The sequence below is a fragment of the Puma concolor genome, chromosome A2, assembly GCF_028749965.1.
Source record: "Puma concolor isolate L17-30 chromosome A2, mPumCon1.1.hap2, whole genome shotgun sequence".
Lineage (NCBI taxonomy): Eukaryota > Metazoa > Chordata > Mammalia > Carnivora > Felidae > Puma > Puma concolor.
The window spans coordinates 7,313,816-7,332,022 of NC_141668.1; the positions used below are offsets into that span (position 1 = coordinate 7,313,816).

Genomic DNA, 18,207 nt, shown 5'->3' on the forward strand with positions numbered 1-18,207 from the left:
AGGTGAGGGGAAGGGAGCCACATAAGTGATTCCTGACTGGGTGATACACTGAGCCCCTTCAACCTCGGGCCAAAAGCAGAACACACTTGTCAACCAGAGATCCTGCCTTTCCTTCCTCCTGAAGCTTCCCACACTCAGTACAGCCTTCTGTCTACATGTGAGGGGGAGATCATGGGCTCTGGTCTGCACAGGCTCTCACCCAGCCTCTCTGCTTGTTAATGGCTCCTGGGGGGTCTAGAAAGACATCAAGCTGTCTAGAACAACAGTTCCTTCCCTGGGGTAACCTCTTCCTGAATGCATACTCCCTGGGGTGGCCCTTTCCTGATTGAGAGAGTAGGCTTTGAGCACAGTGATCTACTTTGGATGGATGGATGGTGGAGGGATGGATGGATGGATGGATGGATGGATGGATGGATGGATGGATATATGGATAGATAGGTGGGTGGATGGATGGATAGATGGATGGATAGGTGGGTGGATGGATGGATAGATGGATATATGGGTGGGTGGATAGATGGGTGGGTGGGTGGGTAGGTAGATGGATGGGTGGGTGGATGGATAGATGGATGGATAAGCGGATGGATGAACGGATGGATGGGTGGGTAGGTAGATGGATGGGTGGGTGGATGTATGCATATATGGATGGATGGATGGATGGATGGATGGATGGATGGATGGATGGTTAGATGAGTCTCCTCAAAAATCAGACAGGGTTTATGAAACAAGCCATGACCTAAGACCTACTGCATTTGCCCTCATCACCATCCCCAAAGACACACACATTCCTAGCTGTTTTTACCCACTCAGGCTCCTTTCACTCTCTGCTACCCCTAGCCCCTCAGAGTTCCTTCCCATATGAGCCAGGAATAGGGGGCAGAGACTTCTCCAAACCTAAAGCCCTCTGGTCACTGCTACCCACATGACTTCAAACCCTCCGGGGAGCCCTGAAGGGTCCCCTACTCACCACAGCGCCTCTCATCGGAGCCGTCCAGACAGTCCTCCCTCCCATCACACAGCTGCTCCCGCTCCACACAGCCCAGCACCTCACAGGGCACCTGGCCTGGGCTACACTGCACAGGTGGGAAGGGTGGCGGGGCGACACTCTGGCCTGTGGGCACCATCGCGGCCAGCTGACTGGACCCTGCCCACCACGTCCCCCCTCCCTCAGCCCCCAGTCTCCCTCCTCCTGACATCTGGTGTGTGTGCCCCCTCTTCCCGCCTCTCTTGGGATAATGGAAAAACAGTGAACTGTATCAGGAGACTTGGTCCTAGGCCTGATCCTACCAAAACTCTGACCGTGCGCTGTGGGATCTTGGGCAAAGCGGCTAACCTCCAGGGGCCTGTTTCTCCGACAGGGAGTTGTTCAGATGCATAGGTTTAGCAGGCAGAAGACAGCAGAATCTTACCAGCAGGGGCCACTGGACTCATGGGGTGCAGGGGGAGCTCTGTCATGGCTGTCGTTCCTGGTCTCAGGGCCTTGGCCTCAGGCTGGGAGGTGGGGGGGGTGGTCATGGTCTGCACAGATTCCCTAGGACTCAAGCGAGGAGCCTCGGAGTCTGGGACCTGAGTCACTGGCCCCTTCCCTGTGGGTGCAGGAAGGAGAGAGGTGAGGCCCTCCAGCTCCCCTTCCGTGAGATGAAGCAGAAATGGGTTCTCCAAAGGGGTATCCAGGCTTTGGGTGGTACAGGGTTGAGCACAGACCACACCACACCTTCTGAGGGACTTCAGACCACAAATGAGGTGGAACTTGGTAGTCCAAGGAGCACAAGAGGGTTTTAAATGAAAGCACAAAAGCGCTTAGTGTCAAGCTGAGATTTGTACCCTACTCTCAAGAAGCCACACACGGCAGCTTCCAAGAGGAACCGACAGCACAATGAGACATTCAAGTCTGCACCCGCTGACCTCCTGGCAGCTACAGCGAAAAGGGGGTTCGAGATTCTCATTGCCCAACAAAGGATTAACGTTATGACACAGCCAGTTTTCGAGAACCAGACTCAGCGTGACGTTACAATTCATCACATAGCCTGCATCTTGCGGACTCAAGCGATGGTACGAGTTGCTGCGTCTGCTTTTCACAAAAAACACAGAAGGACGGGCCAGCCGGGCTCCTGGATGACTTTCGCTGGAACTCACGGGAAGGGGTCGAACTCAGACCTCTTAGTCTTACAGATGGAAAAACAGAGCCCAGGGAGGTGGTGAGGCAAGCCAACATCTCCCAAAAGAGGAGGTCAGAGCCAAGCCACAGCCAGCTGACAGCCCCGCCCATTTCCGGCCTTGCTCTGAAGACAGCTCTCCTCAGGCTAACGTGCAGGTGAAAGGTCAGGCAGCCACAGGGAGGCTGGTACATGACCCTCAGGGAGCCCCTTCCTTGTCCTCGTCCTTGTCCATATACCAGGGAGGCTGGTACATGACCCTCAGAGAGCCCCTTCCTTGTCCTCGTCCTTGTCCATATACCAGGGAGGCTGGTACATGACCCTCAGAGAGCCCCTTCCTTGTCCAGTTTAGGAACATGCTAACTTGGTGACCCCATGTTCCCCGTGCCCACTTAGAGACATGCACGGCCAGCAAACCCTTCAGAAAGGGGTATGTGGCTGCATCCATGGGTGAACAGAGGGGGCACAGGCGGGGCCAGGCAACACCCCGCAGCCCCAGGGATCCCGTCCTGGCCAGGGGTCTGGAGAAGGCAACCATACTTCAGGGCACACGCTCAGCCCTGGGAACCAGTCTGGGGGATCCAACCCTAGAGTCCGGGAGGGCAGGCAGGGGCAGGATTTGGCTAAGGTGTCCTCCACGGTGACCAAGTATTCCTTCTAGAAGCAATCCTGCTCCACTTAGGGATGTCAGGTGTCAGGAGACTGAATGGCCAGATGTAATAGCCCCTCGCCCTGAAGGGGTGGGCAGGGTGGGGGGCTGGGGATGGGGCTTAGAGTTTGGGTACATACCTGTGGGGGGTACAGATGACCCTCGCCAGGGACGCCAGCGTTCTGCATCTGTCAGACCCTGCAGAGGGAGAGGGGTCAGCTGCCCATACAGCCCAGGGCCCCGAGGGCAATTCCACCTGAGACTAGGGACCTGGCTCTCATTGCCTTTGGGACGCACCTATGTCCCATGGTCCCTCCCCTGTCCCTGCAGCACAGGGCCCAGCTGGGGGGTGGAGACTCACTTCCCTACAACACCTCCGGGCTGACACCCAGGGGCTATTCTCGCTGACCCACCTAGGATTCTGCTTCTGCTCTTGCCCTCCCAAACCCCGTCTTCCCCCCAGTATCCACACATATGGGCTTCAGCGCTATGGTCGCTCTCCCCTTGGGTCCCTGACCAGGCTGTTCTCCAGAGGGAGAGTGTCCACCCTTCGTCTCCACATTGCAGACCCCACTGCCCCAGATGCCCCATCCTTCAAGCCTCTTCCAGGAAGCCTCTGGGGACCCTGGGGACAAGTAAGGCTTTTCCCACCTCTGAGTGTCTGATGCCCTGTTGCCAGCCCTGTGGGCATAACTTTGCCACCTGGGGGTGAAGGCCTCTCCTGTCTCCCAAACTCCTCCAGGCCAGGCACCTGCCCTGTGCTTCTCTGCCCCTCTGACCTCCAGCCCCCAGTCCAGCACCGGGCTGGCCCCCAGAAGGCTCACGGCTGAAGTGGACTGCGAGAGCAGACCAGGGACACGTGGGGAGGCAGCGCTGGCTGAAGGTGCGAAGAGAGGGAGACTGCAGGGCGAGGGAACGTGGCTGCTGAGGCCCTGGGACCAGGGCTCCCCATGCCCCGCACCCCACCTGCTGGGCCTACAGTTCCCCACTCACCTTGCTGGGCTGGGGGGACAGCTGTCCGGGCTGGGTGGAGGAGAGAGTTGGGGTCCCGGCTGCGGACCAGACTCTGGGAAGAAAAATAACCAAGGGACTCCAGGGGTTCTCCCAGCTTCAGAGCCACCACCCGGGCAGGGGGGTCAGCGCTCCCAAGGTGGGCCCAGGGCAGGGCAGGGCAGGGCTGGGGCACTCCAAAAGGGCACGCCCACTAAGACTAGACAAAGGAGATGTTATCCCAGTGGTTTTCAACGTATTAACCCCCCTGCAGGGCTTGTAAAACAGATTTCTGGGCCCCACCCTCGAGTGTCCAGCTCAGCCCGGCTGAGCTCGGGCCTGATAATCTGCATTGCTAACAATTGCCAGGTGACGCTGCTGCTGCTGGTCCAGGGGCCACATTTTGAGAACCAGTGACCTCCAGACTCTAGGAAAATGGCAGAGGATCCTAGAATCCCGGGGTGGGAAGGGGCCTCCAAAGGCACCCAGCTGCACTGACGCAGCACGCAAGGCCAGGGAAATAGTGCAGGACATCTCTCCCGTGGCTGACCCCTCCAAGGCTGAGCTGGGCACCCGTACCTGCCAGTGTCCGTGGGCAGGGGCACACAGCCCTCTTCATCAGAGCCATCTTCACAGTCCTTCACGCCATCGCACGGGCCTCCCCTTGGGGCACACTCACCACTGGCACAGCGGTGCCCAGCCCCTGGGCACAGGGGCACCACCAGCGGGGACACTGGTGGGAGAGGAGGGCTGAGGGCTCCTGTCTGTCCCTCTTCCCACTCCCGCCGATCCCACTGCCAGCCCTGCCCGTACCTGGCTCACAGCCCAGCAGCTCCACCCACGGGGAGGTGCTGTGGTTGGTGTCACTGTGGGGGACACGGGGCCACACCCGGACATGCTGAGTCTGCACCATCTGGCCAAACATCCACACTGTGGGGGCCACTTCATCCAGGTTCTTAAGGAAAAGCTGCAGGAACAGGGGTGACTGTTCACCAGACCCGAGCCTGCCTTTTCTCCAGACTGCCACCCGACCCTGCTGAGTGCCCCCGCCCAATCCCAGTCCCCCAGCCGTCAAGGCATGAAAAGCATGCTCTCCTGGCATTAATCACCAGGGTCCCTCAAGGCTGTGGGTTCTGGTCCTGGTGCCCTGAGGGCAGGGGCCAGGTTGTGCCTGCTGGTGAGTCCCCAGGGCCTGGCTAGTGCCCCCCTAAGAATCAAGAGGGAAGGGGCACCTGAATGGCTCAGCTGGTTGAGCGGCAGACTCTTGATTTTGACTCAGGGTCACAATCCCAGGGTCATGGGATTGAGCCTTTCATCAGGCTCCTCACTAAGTGTGGAACCTGCTTAAGATTCTCTCTCTCTCTCTGTCTCTCTCTCTCTCTCTCTCTCTCTCTCTCTCTCTCTCCCCCTTTCCCTCTGCCCCTCCCTTCCTACCCCTCTGCACACACGCATGTGCTCTCTCTCTCTCAAATAAGAAGTAAAATTAAAAATGGGGGGGAGGGAAACCTTAAAAAAAAGAATTAAGAGTGAACACATGGTGTGGACTGATCCCTCCTGCTTCATGAGACTTGTCTCCCTGGGGAGGATGTAAACCTCCAGGGCAGGGCTGGGTCCCAGCTGCTCTTGACATGCCCTCTGAAATCCTCAGTGAACTTGATGTCCCCTGACTCCCCTCCCTCCACAGAGCTTTGCACACCTGCCCCATGCCAGAGCCACTTGGATAGCTCCTGACGCCCTGCTAATGACAGGTGTTCAACGAGCCTCCAATATAAGAATGTTCTTTGGGGACACTGCAAGGCCCTTGGGGACAAAGACGGTGGGGTTCGCAAAGAGGCATGTGGGTCACTGGCCCAGGAGGCTCGAGTGGCAGTACCTTGGCTGGGGGCAGGATGCCAGGCAGGATGTCACTATAGTTGTGCCAGTGTAGACCATCAGTGCTGAACTGCAGCAAGGCCAAGGCCCCAGTCTCCTGCACTATGATGCCTAGGGGGTGGGCCGGGGGGGGGGCGCAGAGCTGATAGAGTGAACCCCAGCCCCCGCCCCCCATTACTACCCCATCCCAAGCCTGGCCCCATCACCACCCCGTCCCCCCAGCCCTGCCCCCCATCACCGCCCCATCCTCCCAGCCCCGCCCCGTCCCCCAGCCCCGCCCCCCATCACCGCCATTCCCTCCTGCCCCGCCCCCACCGCACTGACCAGTGAGGTTCCTGGGCAGCAGCAGGTCCAGCTGCAGGTAGGGGGGCAGAGTGTGCCGCTGATTGCGAGTGTTCTGGATCGTGCTCCCGCCCCGATAGCCAGGCCCCCTGGTGGGAGCCCCCAAGAGGGCAGCCTGGGTGGGGAGCTCCAGCTGCAGGTTTTCCCTGGGGAGTCCCGCCAGGCCCAGCGGAGAATAGCAGGGGTCTGGATGCAGAAGAGAGAGGGGCTGGAGTGCAAGGGAAGAGGGTGGCGGGTGCCTGCCAGGGACATAGTCAGGAAGTCACAAGGGGGGCTGAGGGATGCAAAGGGCCCCATGGTTGACCTCGACCTGGGCTGGAAGGGTGGTCCAGAGAGGGCAGAGTCAAACAGGCAACCTAAGCCAGGATGACTTCCAGATCCTTAGGATAACCATCCTCCCCATGGAAGGCAGGGGTAAATTGCAGCGTTCCTGCCTCTCTCTTAGGCTGGGCAAACCCTGGGCGGTAATTCCTCTCTGACCTACAACCGCATGTGGCCCTCACCTCCAGGTGGAGGCAGAACGTAGGTGACCAGACGGGGTCCGATCTGGGGACTGAGGGCTGGAGAAGGGGCAGGAGTGGCCATGGCGAGGATCGTCTGGTTCTCACCTGTGTGGGGAGACTCAAGGTTCAAGAGGGAGAGACCTGCAGATAGGCTCACACTAGCCCCAAGCCCCACACCCAGGCCTCTCCCCACCTCTTGCAGCACTTTCTCCCTCAGGACTTTCCAGGAGCCCCCAGAACAACCTCCCAGCTGGGAAAGACCTGTTCTCCTTCCCTTGGCATGAACTGGGGGTTTTCACTTCCACTGAATATTTAGAAATAGAAGACCTTTCTGAGCACTAGAAAAGGGTATCTCTGGATGGAAGCACCCCTGTGGGCTGGAGTCTAGCTCCCGCTTGCCAACTTGCACAGTGAACAATCTGTACAACTGTGAGTGCTGGCCCTCCTCTAACCTCAGCAGCCTGTAGGTGCACTTTCAGGAGCAGGAATCTAGACCCATAAACACATTCACTTTCAAGCCTTTGTGTTTTTCTGTTTCGTTTTTAACTCAGTTTCCAAGCAAAAATACTCTTGAAAAAGTTGAACTTTGTCTTGGTTCCTCTTAGGAGAAAGGCCAGGAACCAGATCTGACCCAGCTGAACCAGAGAAAAGAAAGCACCCTCGACGGGGAGGCAGAATTCTAGCCCAAAAGAGACAGAAGAGACCTGATCTCAGGAGGACAGAGACAAGCCCTTCCACCCAGAGGGCCCCTTCCTTCCCCAGTATCCAGGACTCAGGCTCCCTCCAGCCGGGGCTGGGGTAGCCGCGGATCCCCCCACCCCCCCACCCCCAGCCCCGCTCAGTGCTGCCACCTGGGGCTCCTTCTGAGTCCTCACCATCCTCCTCCCTGCCATTCCCCAGACCCACTCACCACCAGGGAGGGCACAGTGGCAACACGAGTCTCCCATTCCCTCCACCAGGACCCAGTCCTGTGGACATAAGAGTCAGGCTGGACGCGCTGAGCCGGCCACCTGCCAACCTCCAACCCAGCCTATTGGGCCGCTGGAAACCCTGGCCTCTACACACTGCCCCTCCCACTGCCCGCCCCCAGGCCCCTGTGCCCCCTCACCTGGGGGCAGCCGCCCAGTGGGCAGTAGGGGGAGCAGCGCACGGTGCTGTTGTGCAGACACTGGCAGACTCCGCAGGGGCCCTCTCGCCAGCGCTCCCCTACGCTGCGGACCCGGCCCCGCTGCTCACAGCCCTCACACGGCTCCGTCTGGCACCTGGAAGAAGGGCCGCAACTTGGCCACTTGCCGGGTGAGTGGGCTCGCCTAGGCAACCAGCCCGTCCTGGTGTGCCCGGAGTGAGCAGTCTCCCAGGACTTGGGACTTTCAGTGATAAAACCGGGAAAAGTCCTGGACCAGCTGCGCTGCTTGGTCTCCCTATCTCCTGACTCCCAGCCCTGCACCCCAGAAACTGCAACTGGCCCAAGAAAGGGGTGTGGAAGCAATCTGTGCCAAGACCCTAGCCAGTGGAGCCCATTTCAGAGGGGGCGTGGTGGGCAGATCTGGCTCACCCCCTCAGTACCTCCCTTCAGCGACCTTCAGAGGCACAGGGTGCAAACCAGAGGACCCATACCTGCCCCTAGACTTGCGGGCTCCCTATACCCCTCTTTTGGACCTTGAGAGCCTAAAACTGATGCAGAAGAAGGCCAGATATTCCCCCAAAGAGGCGCTGGGAATCCTGGTGTTTAGACTAATAGGGCTCAGAGTAGGAGAGGTTCCTCCTTTGGAGTCCATGGTACCTGTGAAAGTATCTCAAGAAAGGGCACACCAGCAGCTTCCTACCTGGGCGCTGGAGGTGAGGGGTAAAGGTCTCTGCGGGTCCCTGGGGTGGGTGCAAGTACCTGCGGGCCTTGCGGTGGATGCCCCGGCACTGGCGACCTTGGCCCGAGAGGCGGGGGTTGTTGGGGCTCCGGAAGGACCACTGGATGCTCTGGCTCCCGCAGGGGCCCAGGCACTCAGCCCAGGGGGACCAGGATGACCAGCCACAGTTCACTGCGGGAGAACCAAGACTCAGGGGTCAGAGGAGGGCTGGGTGCCCAGCTGGGTAGTCTGCGGGGGGGGCGGGGAGAAGGACCCCTCAGGAAGGGTCAAGGGTGGGGCCTCACCAGCACAATCTGGATCGGGCCGACAGCGTTGGGGACGCCCATCCTGGCAGATGCACAGCTGGCAGCTGGCTTTGATGCGCTGCCCAGGCCAGTAGCGCGTGCCATCCACCAGGCAGGGGCACTGCCGGGGCCACACACACTGCCCCTCACTGCCCAGCACCTGTCCGGCAGGGCACCAGCAGCCTAGAGAAGGCCCAGGGTGAGGCTTCCCTGCAGAGCGCTCAGCTCCACAGACACACCGGCCACAACCTGGGCCCAGAGCCGCCCCCCGCCCCCCGCCCCCCGCCCTTACCTGGGCTGCTGCAGGGCTGGTCAGCCGAGCACACAGCCCGACCAGAGACTTCATCGCAAGTCAGAGGACAGGGAGCACAGGGCCAGTACACCAGCTGCCCGGAGCAGGTGGCATTGAGGCAGCCGTCCCGAGGGCAGGGCCCTGAGAGAAAATCAGAACCACGGTTCGGAACGGTGGGTCGGTCCCCCGCAGAAACAAGCCACCTCCCAGCCGTGCCCTCCTTCCTCGCACTCACTGGTCTGGTGGGTGGCGTGAGAGCCCCCGGGCAGCGTGGCGCAGGTCCGGCCCCCATTCTGGGGTGGGTGACACTGCCGCTGCCGGGTCATGGTGCCCGTGCATGGCTCGGAGCACGGGGACCAGGGAGACCAAGAGGTCCATTCACCATCCACTGTGAGGAGAAGGGGCAGGACAAGTGGGAGGAGGGCGGCATGAGGCCAGTCTGAGAGCCCCGTGATCTTCCTCTCCCTTGCTCTCTCTGGGCCGCCGCCCACCTCCTGGCCCTCCTGGGTACCCCAGGCCCCTCACCGGGACAGGCGGCCGTGAAGCAGGCCTGAGTCTGGTGCTCAGGGCCTGGGCAGTGCTGCAGCACCGGGAGACTAGGTGGGGAGCAGCGGCGGCTCCGGGCCTGCACCCCAGGCCCACACGTCCTGCTGCATGGCCCCCACGGGTCCCAGGGGCTCCAGGCCCCACAGCCCTGCTCTTCTGGGGAAGGCCCTGCTGTCCCTGCCAATTCACAGTCAGGCTGACCGTCACACACCTGGGGAGGGAACAGGATCAAAGTTCCTTTCAAGTCAGGTGGCACAATGGCTCTGCCTGTGTCACCCCCTTCCTCCCTCCCTCCTTCCCTCTCTCACCAGCTGGAAACCTATGCACAGGCCATCAGGGCAGGAGTATTCCGGGCAGGGAACCCTTGTCCCGTTGGGGCCTCCTGGGGCTGTCATCCCCTCTGAAAGGAAGAGAAGAGAAAACAGTAAGATGAGGAGAACTCCCCCCCACCCCAGCCCCCACCAGCCTTGGCCTTCATCAGGGGAACCCTGTCCATACTGCAGCCCAGCTCATCCTCGCCCTGGGAACAGTCAGAGATTCCATCACAGAGCTGCTCAGGGCTCAGGCACAGCTGGGGAGCCAAACCACAGGAGAAGAGGCCACCGCAGGGGGGCAGCTGGGTGGAGCCTGTGGGCACCCGGAGAGTGTCCTGTTGGGCTCCTGCCCCTCCCACCCTCTCTCTGCAGAGGGGTTGGCAGGGGGAGCCAAGGGCACCGGAAGGGGAGGGCAAGGAGAAGGCTGAGCCTACACGGAACCTGAACCTGGCTCAAAGACACCTTGGGAGGGGTCCAGAAGGGGCAGACAGACCTGGGGAGGCACTGGAGCCGGTGGACAGCTGCCCCCTCCTCCCAGGGTGAGGTGGCCAGGACAGGAAGGGCTGACATGCAGGGGCACAAAGGGAACTCCCAGGTCTGGTGGGGTGGAGCTGGAGGGGTAGCCCTCCAAACAGGCCCACTCCCCACGCTGCTGAGCCACTGCCCATCCTCTTATCCCTTCTGGCCCAAATGCGGGCAAAGACAAAAGCCTCTTTCTTCTTTCCCCTGGGGGGGGGGGGGAGGGGAGGGCAAAGTCTTCAAAGAGAATTTGGGGAAAAAGATCAAAGGACACTCTGAGGTCGCAGCCCCAAGTCGCTCCCTAGCCTGCAGCCCACCGCAGGGTCGGGGGGGGGGGGGGGGGGCGGGGGGCGTGGTGGGAGAGACACGGCCCCCCGAGGCGGCCCAGGCTCTCACCACAGGCCTCTGGGCTCTCGTCCGAGCCGTCGGGGCAGTGCGGCACGCCGTCGCACAGCTGCGCAGGGGACACGCAGTGCGGGTCGCGGGCGCAGGGCACGTGGTGCGGCGCGCAGGGCCAGCCGCAGCCGCGCTCGTCGCTGCCGTCTGCGCAGTCCTCCTCGCGGTCGCAGCGCCAGCCCCGCGGGGCGCACTCGCCGCTGCCGCACGGAAACTCGAGGGGGCCGCAGGGGGGCGCTGCGGCGGGCACCCGCGCTAGACCCGGCCCGCCGGCCCCTCCGCCGCCGCCGCCGCCGCCGCCGCCGCCGCCTGCCTCCCAGTGCCCGCCCTTCCCGCCCCCTTCCCGAGCCCGGACTGCCCCCACCTCCCCACGTCCCGTCGTTCCCGCCGTTTGCTCCCCGACTGGTTTCCCAAAACCTCTCCTCTCGTCCAGGCATTCCACTGACCACCCCAACCACCTCACCTCAGCGGTTGGGGGCGTGGGGGCATGTCCGCAAGTAAGATCTGGACTCTTCCAGTCCCTCTTAAACCCCCTTCCCTTTGTGCATTCTGGTGTCTTCAGGAGGCTGCGTCTGTGCCAGCCCCCATGCCCCAATGCCTCCCTCTGAGGCGCCCTCCCCACTCTTCTGTCCCAGGCCTCGGGACTGCAGTTTTCTTAGCCCTTTTCGTCCAGGACACTCACCAGGGCTGGCACTGGCCAGGGGAGTTGGTGCAGTCTCCCCAGAGCCAGCGGAGGGGCCCGGCAAAGTGCCAGCCGGGGGAGTGGGCAGCGAAAGGAAGGGGCAGTGCCCGGGTCCCTCATCGGCTCCATCTGGGCAGTCCCAGGTTCCGTCACACAGCAGGATGGCCCCCACGCAGGTGCCATCGACACAGGACACCTCCCCAGGAGTGCAATTCAGCTGCCCTGCAGCCAGAGAAAGGAGGAGCTGGTCCCAAACACTGCCCTGTAATCCCACTGTTTGGGGTGCCCCTGTGCACACATTACAGGTGCCGGCTTCCCAGCAGGAGCCTGAATTGGTGGAGGAGGGGAGGCAGGAAGGTTGGGGCTCCCAAGACAAGCCTTTGGGAGGGGGGTGCCTTGTGGACTGGAGTCCAGAGCGGAGACCACCCACCCAGACAGGCCTCCTCATCGGCAGCGTCGGGACAGTCGGGATGTCCGTCACAGAGCAGGGCGGGGGGCAGGCAGCGCCCATCAGCACAGGCCAGCGAGTCGTGGGGGCACGGGCAGCCCTGCTCATCCGTCCCATCTCCACAGTCGTCCCGCCCGTCACAGAGCAGGGCCAGGGGCAGGCAGCGGCCGGAGCTGCAAGACATCTGCCCCTCCCCACAGCCTGGGGTGGCACAGCCTGGCATGGGGCAAGCAGGCAGGGGCAAGATGACAAAGGGTCCTAGAGAAGCCCCTGACCCTGGAAAGACCAGAACAGCCCTGCCCACCAGCCATCGCTGCCGGCGGTGTGAGCAGCAGCTCAGGAAGCCGTTCAGTTTCGCATAGGAGACACCCGCACAGTAGGAGAGACCCATCACTCAGTCACTGCCCCTCACAGACGAGGACACTCACCCTCCTCGTCCGAGCCATCGCCACAGTCATCCTGGTTGTCACAAAGCCACCCGTGGGGCACACAGTGCCCACTCTCCTGGCACGGGGCCTCTCCCTCCACACAGCCGGGCACCAGCTCCTCACAGCGGGTCCTGCCACTCCCGCAAAGCCACTGACTTTCCTGGCATGTGCTGAGCACATAGCGTCCCGGGATCAGCCACAGCGCTGGGCTTTGGCAACTCAGGGGCCTGGGGCTCCCCTGAGCCACCCCCCCCTCCGCACTCACCAGTTCCCACAGTCCTTCTGCTGCACAGTCCCCGGGGGAAAAAAGCTGCCCCCTGACTCACAGGGGCAGGAAGCTGGTTCTAGGCAGACTCCTCCTGGGATCACAGAGGGTAAGACTGGAGCAAAAGGGGCACAGCGGCCCCTAGTGCCAGCCTTGTCACCCGGGCCTTGTGGCTCTCTTCCCCCTCCCAGGGTCCTCCCCCCCCCCCCTCTTCTGACCCTACACACCATGGAGCAGAGTCCCCTCGGGGCAGAAGCAGCCCTCCACGCAGGCGACAGCCTGGCAGTGCCACCCAGGTTCAGGACCATGGTCATGGCAGGTGGGGGGGCATATGGGGCCACAGGCCTCATACACCTGGCCCCCTTCACACTGCAAAGCTGGGTGGAGAAGAGAGAGGCTTGGGTCACTGAGGTGCAACGGCACCAGGATGCAACAAGCAGGCGAGCCAGCCCAAGCGGATACTCATGGAGGGCACGGGGTGCACGGTGTAGACTCTTGCTGAGCCCCTCCCAAGGCCGTTGGCAACATGACAGTTCTACAGGAAAGCAACCTTGCCCGTCTGGTTCATCTACGACAGCATGAACACCACACATATCTGCCCTTTAATGAATGCATGGCTTTCTGGCAGGCCAGGAGGAGCACCCATGAAGGAGCGGAATGGGCAGTGGGATTGGGCATCGGGGACCCAGGGCAGGGCACACTCACGGCAGAGCTCCTGGCTGCGCCAGCGCACAAAGAGCCCATGCCGGGCACACTCATCTGCATACGTGGCAATGGCCGAGCAGAGACACTCACAGTCACCCCCCGAATCACAGCTGTGGAAGGGATTATTCAGCCCCTGGACGCCCTCCCCACCCCCAACCTACCCATTCCCACCCTGTCCCCAGGCTCGCCCCTCTCACCCGCAGGCATCATGCACACACCGCTCGTAGTGCTGCTGTGGGGGCACCTCTGCATGGCACCGGGCAAAGAGCGACTGCAGCATCACCCCGCAGCGGGCGTGGGCCCAGCTGGCCCGGTGGGCGTTCACCTGCAGGCAGAGCAGGTCCACACCGTGGACCAGCTAGACCCCATCTGCAAGCACCCAGCCTCTGGATCCTCCCCCCTGCAGGTTTCTGTAGCTGCCCCCACTCCCTCCCCCCATTCCCACCCATGCTCACGGTGCAGGGGTGTGGCAGCTCTCCTGGCTCAGGGCAGAGAGGATTCAGGTGCCAGGAGTGGGCAGCCAGCTCAGCTGTGGGTTCCAGGACCCCCTGGCGGCTCCGCAGGTCATTACTGGCATCTCCATCAAAGTCCCCACACAGACCAGACACACGGCCCCGGAAGTGCGGGGACAGCTGCACCAGGACCCGGGTGCCTGGGCAGAGGGGGCAGCAGGGGCCAGCATTGTGGAGAAAGAAGACAAGGGCGGCTATTCCGTGGGCCTGTCTGACCATCTGCCCAGGGACCACAACCCAATAAGGGGTGCTCGTGCCCTCTTTTGGGAGGATGATTGGCGATGGTAAGAGACCTAGATCTGGAGGGCGAGGGCAGAAGCGGGACCAGGGAAATTCTCCAGCAGGCCAGATTCTGGGAGGGATCCAGGCTCCAAGACAGACTGTGACACCACCAGCCCCAGAGGCCTTAGTGACCAGAGACTCAGAGGGCAACCTCGCTGTGCCGACCAGGCAACTCCTTCCCCTGTCAGGGGTTACCCTGGTTTTCCTCGATTTCTCAGTAACAGTTATTTCTAAAATGCCTACCGCTTGGGTTTGGGTGGTGGGATGTTAGGAGATTTATTTTCACTTTTTCTTTCCCAAACTAGGTATTTTCTAAATATCTCTTAGGTGAGGCACTGTTGCTCTTACGTTGAAGAGAAACATAATTTTAAGAGCGCGATTTGGGAACTCCCGCCACTCGTATGGAAGAGAAAGGGTTTAGGGAGAGCCAGCCTCATGACACTAAGGTGGGCATGGGTCAGATGGTTAAGGTTAAGGTTGGGGCCTGACCTCCATCCCAGAACAGGCTGAAGCCCAGGCGGGTTGTGAGTAGCAGGAAGAGACCAGCACGACGCAGGCTCAGCCCAGGGCCCGTGTAGACCTTGGGGAGTGTTATGCTCGCCCCATTCACCATCACTGCTCGGCCTGCGGAGGAAGAGAGGCTTTCAGGCCCTGCCTCGGAGTAGAAGGGCTCCCAGATCCCCAGGAGGCCCTCACCAGCCTGCCGTCCAACCTTTCCTTTTGCTTCTCTAGCTATGAGACCTTGGGCAAGCCTCTGGACCTTAATTTCTTGGAGCCTTCCAGAATTATGATTCCCACACAAGAGGAGAGAGGAAAAGCACCAGCCCCACTTCCCTGATGGTAAGCAGTGGGGAACCCCGGGCCTTGGTCACCCGGGCAAAACTGTGATGCCACCCAGTACGCCCCTCCCTGGCCATGCCACCCTTCAATGTTACAGCCACCTCTGAGCATGTGCACAACGGTGCTCTGTAGTTGCACGGTCAGTGCCTTGGTGCAGGTGAGGCCACTGGCCCCACAGGGCAGGTTCTGGGCTGAGACTGTGAACTGGCCGCTGGCCTCTCGCACCAGCAAATATTCACAGGCTCCAGGGAAGGTGAAAGCCAGCCCGTCGAATGTCACATAGTGGGGGGCACCCGATGCCTGGCACCATCCACGGCACTGGAGGCTCGTGCAGTGCCACTGCCGACCCTGGCACACACTGTGGGGGGCGGTGGGGAAACAGAGTCATGAGGACACGAAGCCAGAGCTGTATCTAGGGGATGCACCTGGTCCAGGTTCCACGCAACTCCCGACAGACCCTCAGCTTGGGGGAATCCTGGAGAGCTCCCGTTGCCCAGGCCAGTCTGGATATCCCACCCCACCCATCGTCCCTGTCCAAGGGGCATACCAGATGTTGCAATCCTCCTGGATGGTGGCGTTGGGCGGGTACCACTGCCCGCCGTGACGGCAGGGACAGAGCTCAGGAGGCACACAGCGTTCGTTCTGGGCAGAGGCCGGGGACAAAGGGGCACCTTGGAGGGCTGCCTGACCCACCGCCCACTGTTTCAGACAGCCAGGGGACTAGGGCAGTGCCATGGTTACAGCAGGCCCCACGGTGCCCCATGCAGCCCCCTCCCAGACTCACCAGCAGCACGGTGCCTGGGGGACAGACACAGCTCCCTGTGCTGTCCGGGGGGCAGGAACGGTTGGCACGCAGGTTGTCACAGGTAAGGAGGCAGGCACCAGGGACATAGACAAGCTCACGGGGGCAGAAGGTCCGCTGGGGGCCACAGCGGTGAGCAGTGCAATTCCAGAGGCCCCTCTCCTGGCAGACACTGCCGAGGTCACGAGGGAGGTAAGAGGCAGGCCCAAGAGAGCACTCACCTCCAGGCGCCTGGTCTGACCTGGGAGAATCTCAGGAACCCAGAAGGTCCAAGCCCCTAATGTTGACTCTGGAGACCTGAGCGTCTCACCCCCAAACCCTAGTTACGAGCACAGGAAGTGGGGCTGCCCCCAGCACCAGCCATACCTGGGATGGGCATGTTTACCCTTTCCTGCCCCAGCTCCAATGGGACCATTCTCTGGGCTCTGAGGCTCTTGAAGAACTCCATTCCCAGCCCGGGTAGGAGAGGGATTCTCTAAAGTCTCATCCTCACCCACCAAGTCCTGACCACTGGCCTGGACTCCACAGGTCCAGAACTGGCCTTTACTTCTCCCTAATCCTTGGAAGAGCCTCTGAACCAGACTCATCCAGAATTCAGAGATCTAGGTTCTAGTCTGTCATCATTAACAAGCTGTGTGACTCTGCAAGCTGTTTGGCCTTAGTCGAGCCTGAGTTTCCTCATCTGCCGAATGGGAACAATTCTTCCACTTCCTACTTTATTAGGTTATTGTAAGAATTCAGTAAAATGAAATAAGATAATGTACAAGAATGCTTTATAGGCCAGAAGGGCTAGCAATGCTCTGTTGTCCCACGTGTGCATACCGTGCCCTAACCCACGGGGCTACAAGCCCAGCCCCTTTTCTCTAAGCTCTATTTCTTCACCCCCAAGCTCTTTGCTTCCCCCCCAAGACCACTGCCCTCACCAGTGGTTGCAGTCCCTCATGGTGGCACTGCCGGGAGCATAGCGTTGAGTTCCAAGCTGGCAGGAGCACAAGTTGGGGGGCACGCACTCGCCTTCGGGGTCCCATAGCAGCCCTGGGGGGCAGTTACACCCAGCCACACAGCTGCCCAGCTCCCCACAGTCTTCTGGCTCCCCACAGTTTTGACCACACGCCGGGGCACACTCCTGGTACTCCTGGCCCCCGGGACACAGGACAGCTGGGCACAGAGACACATGCAGGTCAGGGACATAACTGCTGCTACTCTGCCCACCCTTCTGGAATTCGCACCCCCTACGCCTCTGGAAGAAGGCAAACTCAGCAATGTGCCATGGTCAGAGGCCCTCCTGGGGACCTTCCCTTGTTTCGAAGCTTTTGGATCCTCTGGGCTACTCCTAGAAGAGGGCTGGGAGGAGCACCCTGGGGCTAGCTGGCTGAGCAGACTCACGGCAGAGTGTCTGGGTCCTCCAGAGAGACGGGACACCCTCCCGGGCACAGCGACGAGCCAAGGCAGCAAGCACAGGACACAGGCAGTCCTTGCCAGGAGCACAGCCACACACGGCTGCCAAGCAGCGCAGGTGGAACAGTTCCCTGTCCACCAGCCCTTGGCACTCCTTACAGGGAGAGGAGGGAAAAATTGAGCCAGCTCCTCCTCCACAGATTCCCCCATCCCCTCTGGTCCCCACTGCCACCTCCCTGTGCTCGGAAGCCCTGCCCACGGCAGGGAGCCGGGCCCTCCCAGTAGCCCAAGAGGAGAGCAGAGCAGGTACTGACCCCACCTTACAGGTGCAAACAGGAGCACCCCCAATCCGGCTACCTGGAAAGTTGGGCCATGCAGGACGGCACAAGCTGCCTCGGCAAAAACATGGCGCTGAGAGTGGGTGCTGCAGGGGGGAAGTGGGGCGCTGTCTTCTGAGGGGCACCTTCCCTCGCCTGCCACCCGGAACTTGCTAGCAAAGGCTGCAACGCTGGTCTCCACATCGCCAGCGGGTGTCAGGAAGTCATCCTGCTGGTTCCAGGTGAAGGTGCCGCACAGACCCTGCACCTGGGCCACAGGAGTGGGCATGGGACGGTCAAATCGGGCCCAATGTAGCCTTGCCCAGCCACTCACCTGCCCCCTAGCACACCTGGTGGGCATGGCGCGGGTCCAGAGTGATGTAAGCTGCAGGGTCAGACACTCCCCAGAGGACCTGGGCCCCGGGCCAGCGCAGCAGTAGGAAGGTGGAGGAGGCTCGGGAGACACTGAGGCCCTTAGGCCCACTCCATGGCAAGCCCACATCCTGCCCATCCACCAGGACGGCCCCTGGAATAGGGAGCCTGTGAGGGTCTGCCCCTGCAGGGCTGGGCTGATGAGGATTGGGGGTGAGCACATTGCAGGAGGGGGCTACCTGAGTCTCTGAGCTGGATGTGGGTGTCCCCCAGGGAGACAGAGATGGCGTGGAGGCAGCTTCCAGCGTCACAGGCCCCATGCTCCAGCACAATCAGCAGCTGCCCCTTGGAGAAGTCCTGGGGCAGATGTTGAGGAATACGGTGGGGTGGGGGTGGGGGCGGGGAGGATCCAGGGACAGGGTCTGGTCTGC

At 61.4% G+C, this 18,207-nt stretch overlaps 1 protein-coding gene across 1 annotated transcript in view; it reads right to left on the minus strand.

Moving 5' to 3' along the window:
* The window catches only part of SSPO (SCO-spondin), a gene marked incomplete at its 5' end in the record, with an annotated part of 55,390 nt that overhangs the window by 29,458 nt on the left and 7,725 nt on the right, over positions 1-18,207 (minus strand). The window contains 36 exons of the mRNA XM_086680801.1: positions 965-1,108; positions 1,407-1,583; positions 2,943-3,000; positions 3,796-3,868; positions 4,372-4,525; positions 4,606-4,759; positions 5,666-5,775; positions 5,989-6,192; positions 6,510-6,614; positions 7,420-7,477; positions 7,618-7,771; positions 8,395-8,545; positions 8,659-8,841; positions 8,951-9,091; positions 9,186-9,338; positions 9,476-9,707; positions 9,805-9,896; positions 9,995-10,123; positions 10,726-10,962; positions 11,408-11,629; positions 11,838-12,071; positions 12,284-12,453; positions 12,549-12,642; positions 12,776-12,925; positions 13,254-13,363; positions 13,451-13,578; positions 13,709-13,905; positions 14,537-14,671; positions 14,989-15,245; positions 15,435-15,529; positions 15,672-15,861; positions 16,613-16,847; positions 17,076-17,241; positions 17,445-17,672; positions 17,755-17,930; positions 18,016-18,133. Coding sequence (XP_086536927.1) covers positions 965-1,108; positions 1,407-1,583; positions 2,943-3,000; positions 3,796-3,868; positions 4,372-4,525; positions 4,606-4,759; positions 5,666-5,775; positions 5,989-6,192; positions 6,510-6,614; positions 7,420-7,477; positions 7,618-7,771; positions 8,395-8,545; positions 8,659-8,841; positions 8,951-9,091; positions 9,186-9,338; positions 9,476-9,707; positions 9,805-9,896; positions 9,995-10,123; positions 10,726-10,962; positions 11,408-11,629; positions 11,838-12,071; positions 12,284-12,453; positions 12,549-12,642; positions 12,776-12,925; positions 13,254-13,363; positions 13,451-13,578; positions 13,709-13,905; positions 14,537-14,671; positions 14,989-15,245; positions 15,435-15,529; positions 15,672-15,861; positions 16,613-16,847; positions 17,076-17,241; positions 17,445-17,672; positions 17,755-17,930; positions 18,016-18,133 — 5,614 coding nt within the window. The remainder of the gene's footprint in view (positions 1-964; positions 1,109-1,406; positions 1,584-2,942; positions 3,001-3,795; positions 3,869-4,371; positions 4,526-4,605; positions 4,760-5,665; positions 5,776-5,988; positions 6,193-6,509; positions 6,615-7,419; positions 7,478-7,617; positions 7,772-8,394; positions 8,546-8,658; positions 8,842-8,950; positions 9,092-9,185; positions 9,339-9,475; positions 9,708-9,804; positions 9,897-9,994; positions 10,124-10,725; positions 10,963-11,407; positions 11,630-11,837; positions 12,072-12,283; positions 12,454-12,548; positions 12,643-12,775; positions 12,926-13,253; positions 13,364-13,450; positions 13,579-13,708; positions 13,906-14,536; positions 14,672-14,988; positions 15,246-15,434; positions 15,530-15,671; positions 15,862-16,612; positions 16,848-17,075; positions 17,242-17,444; positions 17,673-17,754; positions 17,931-18,015; positions 18,134-18,207) is intronic.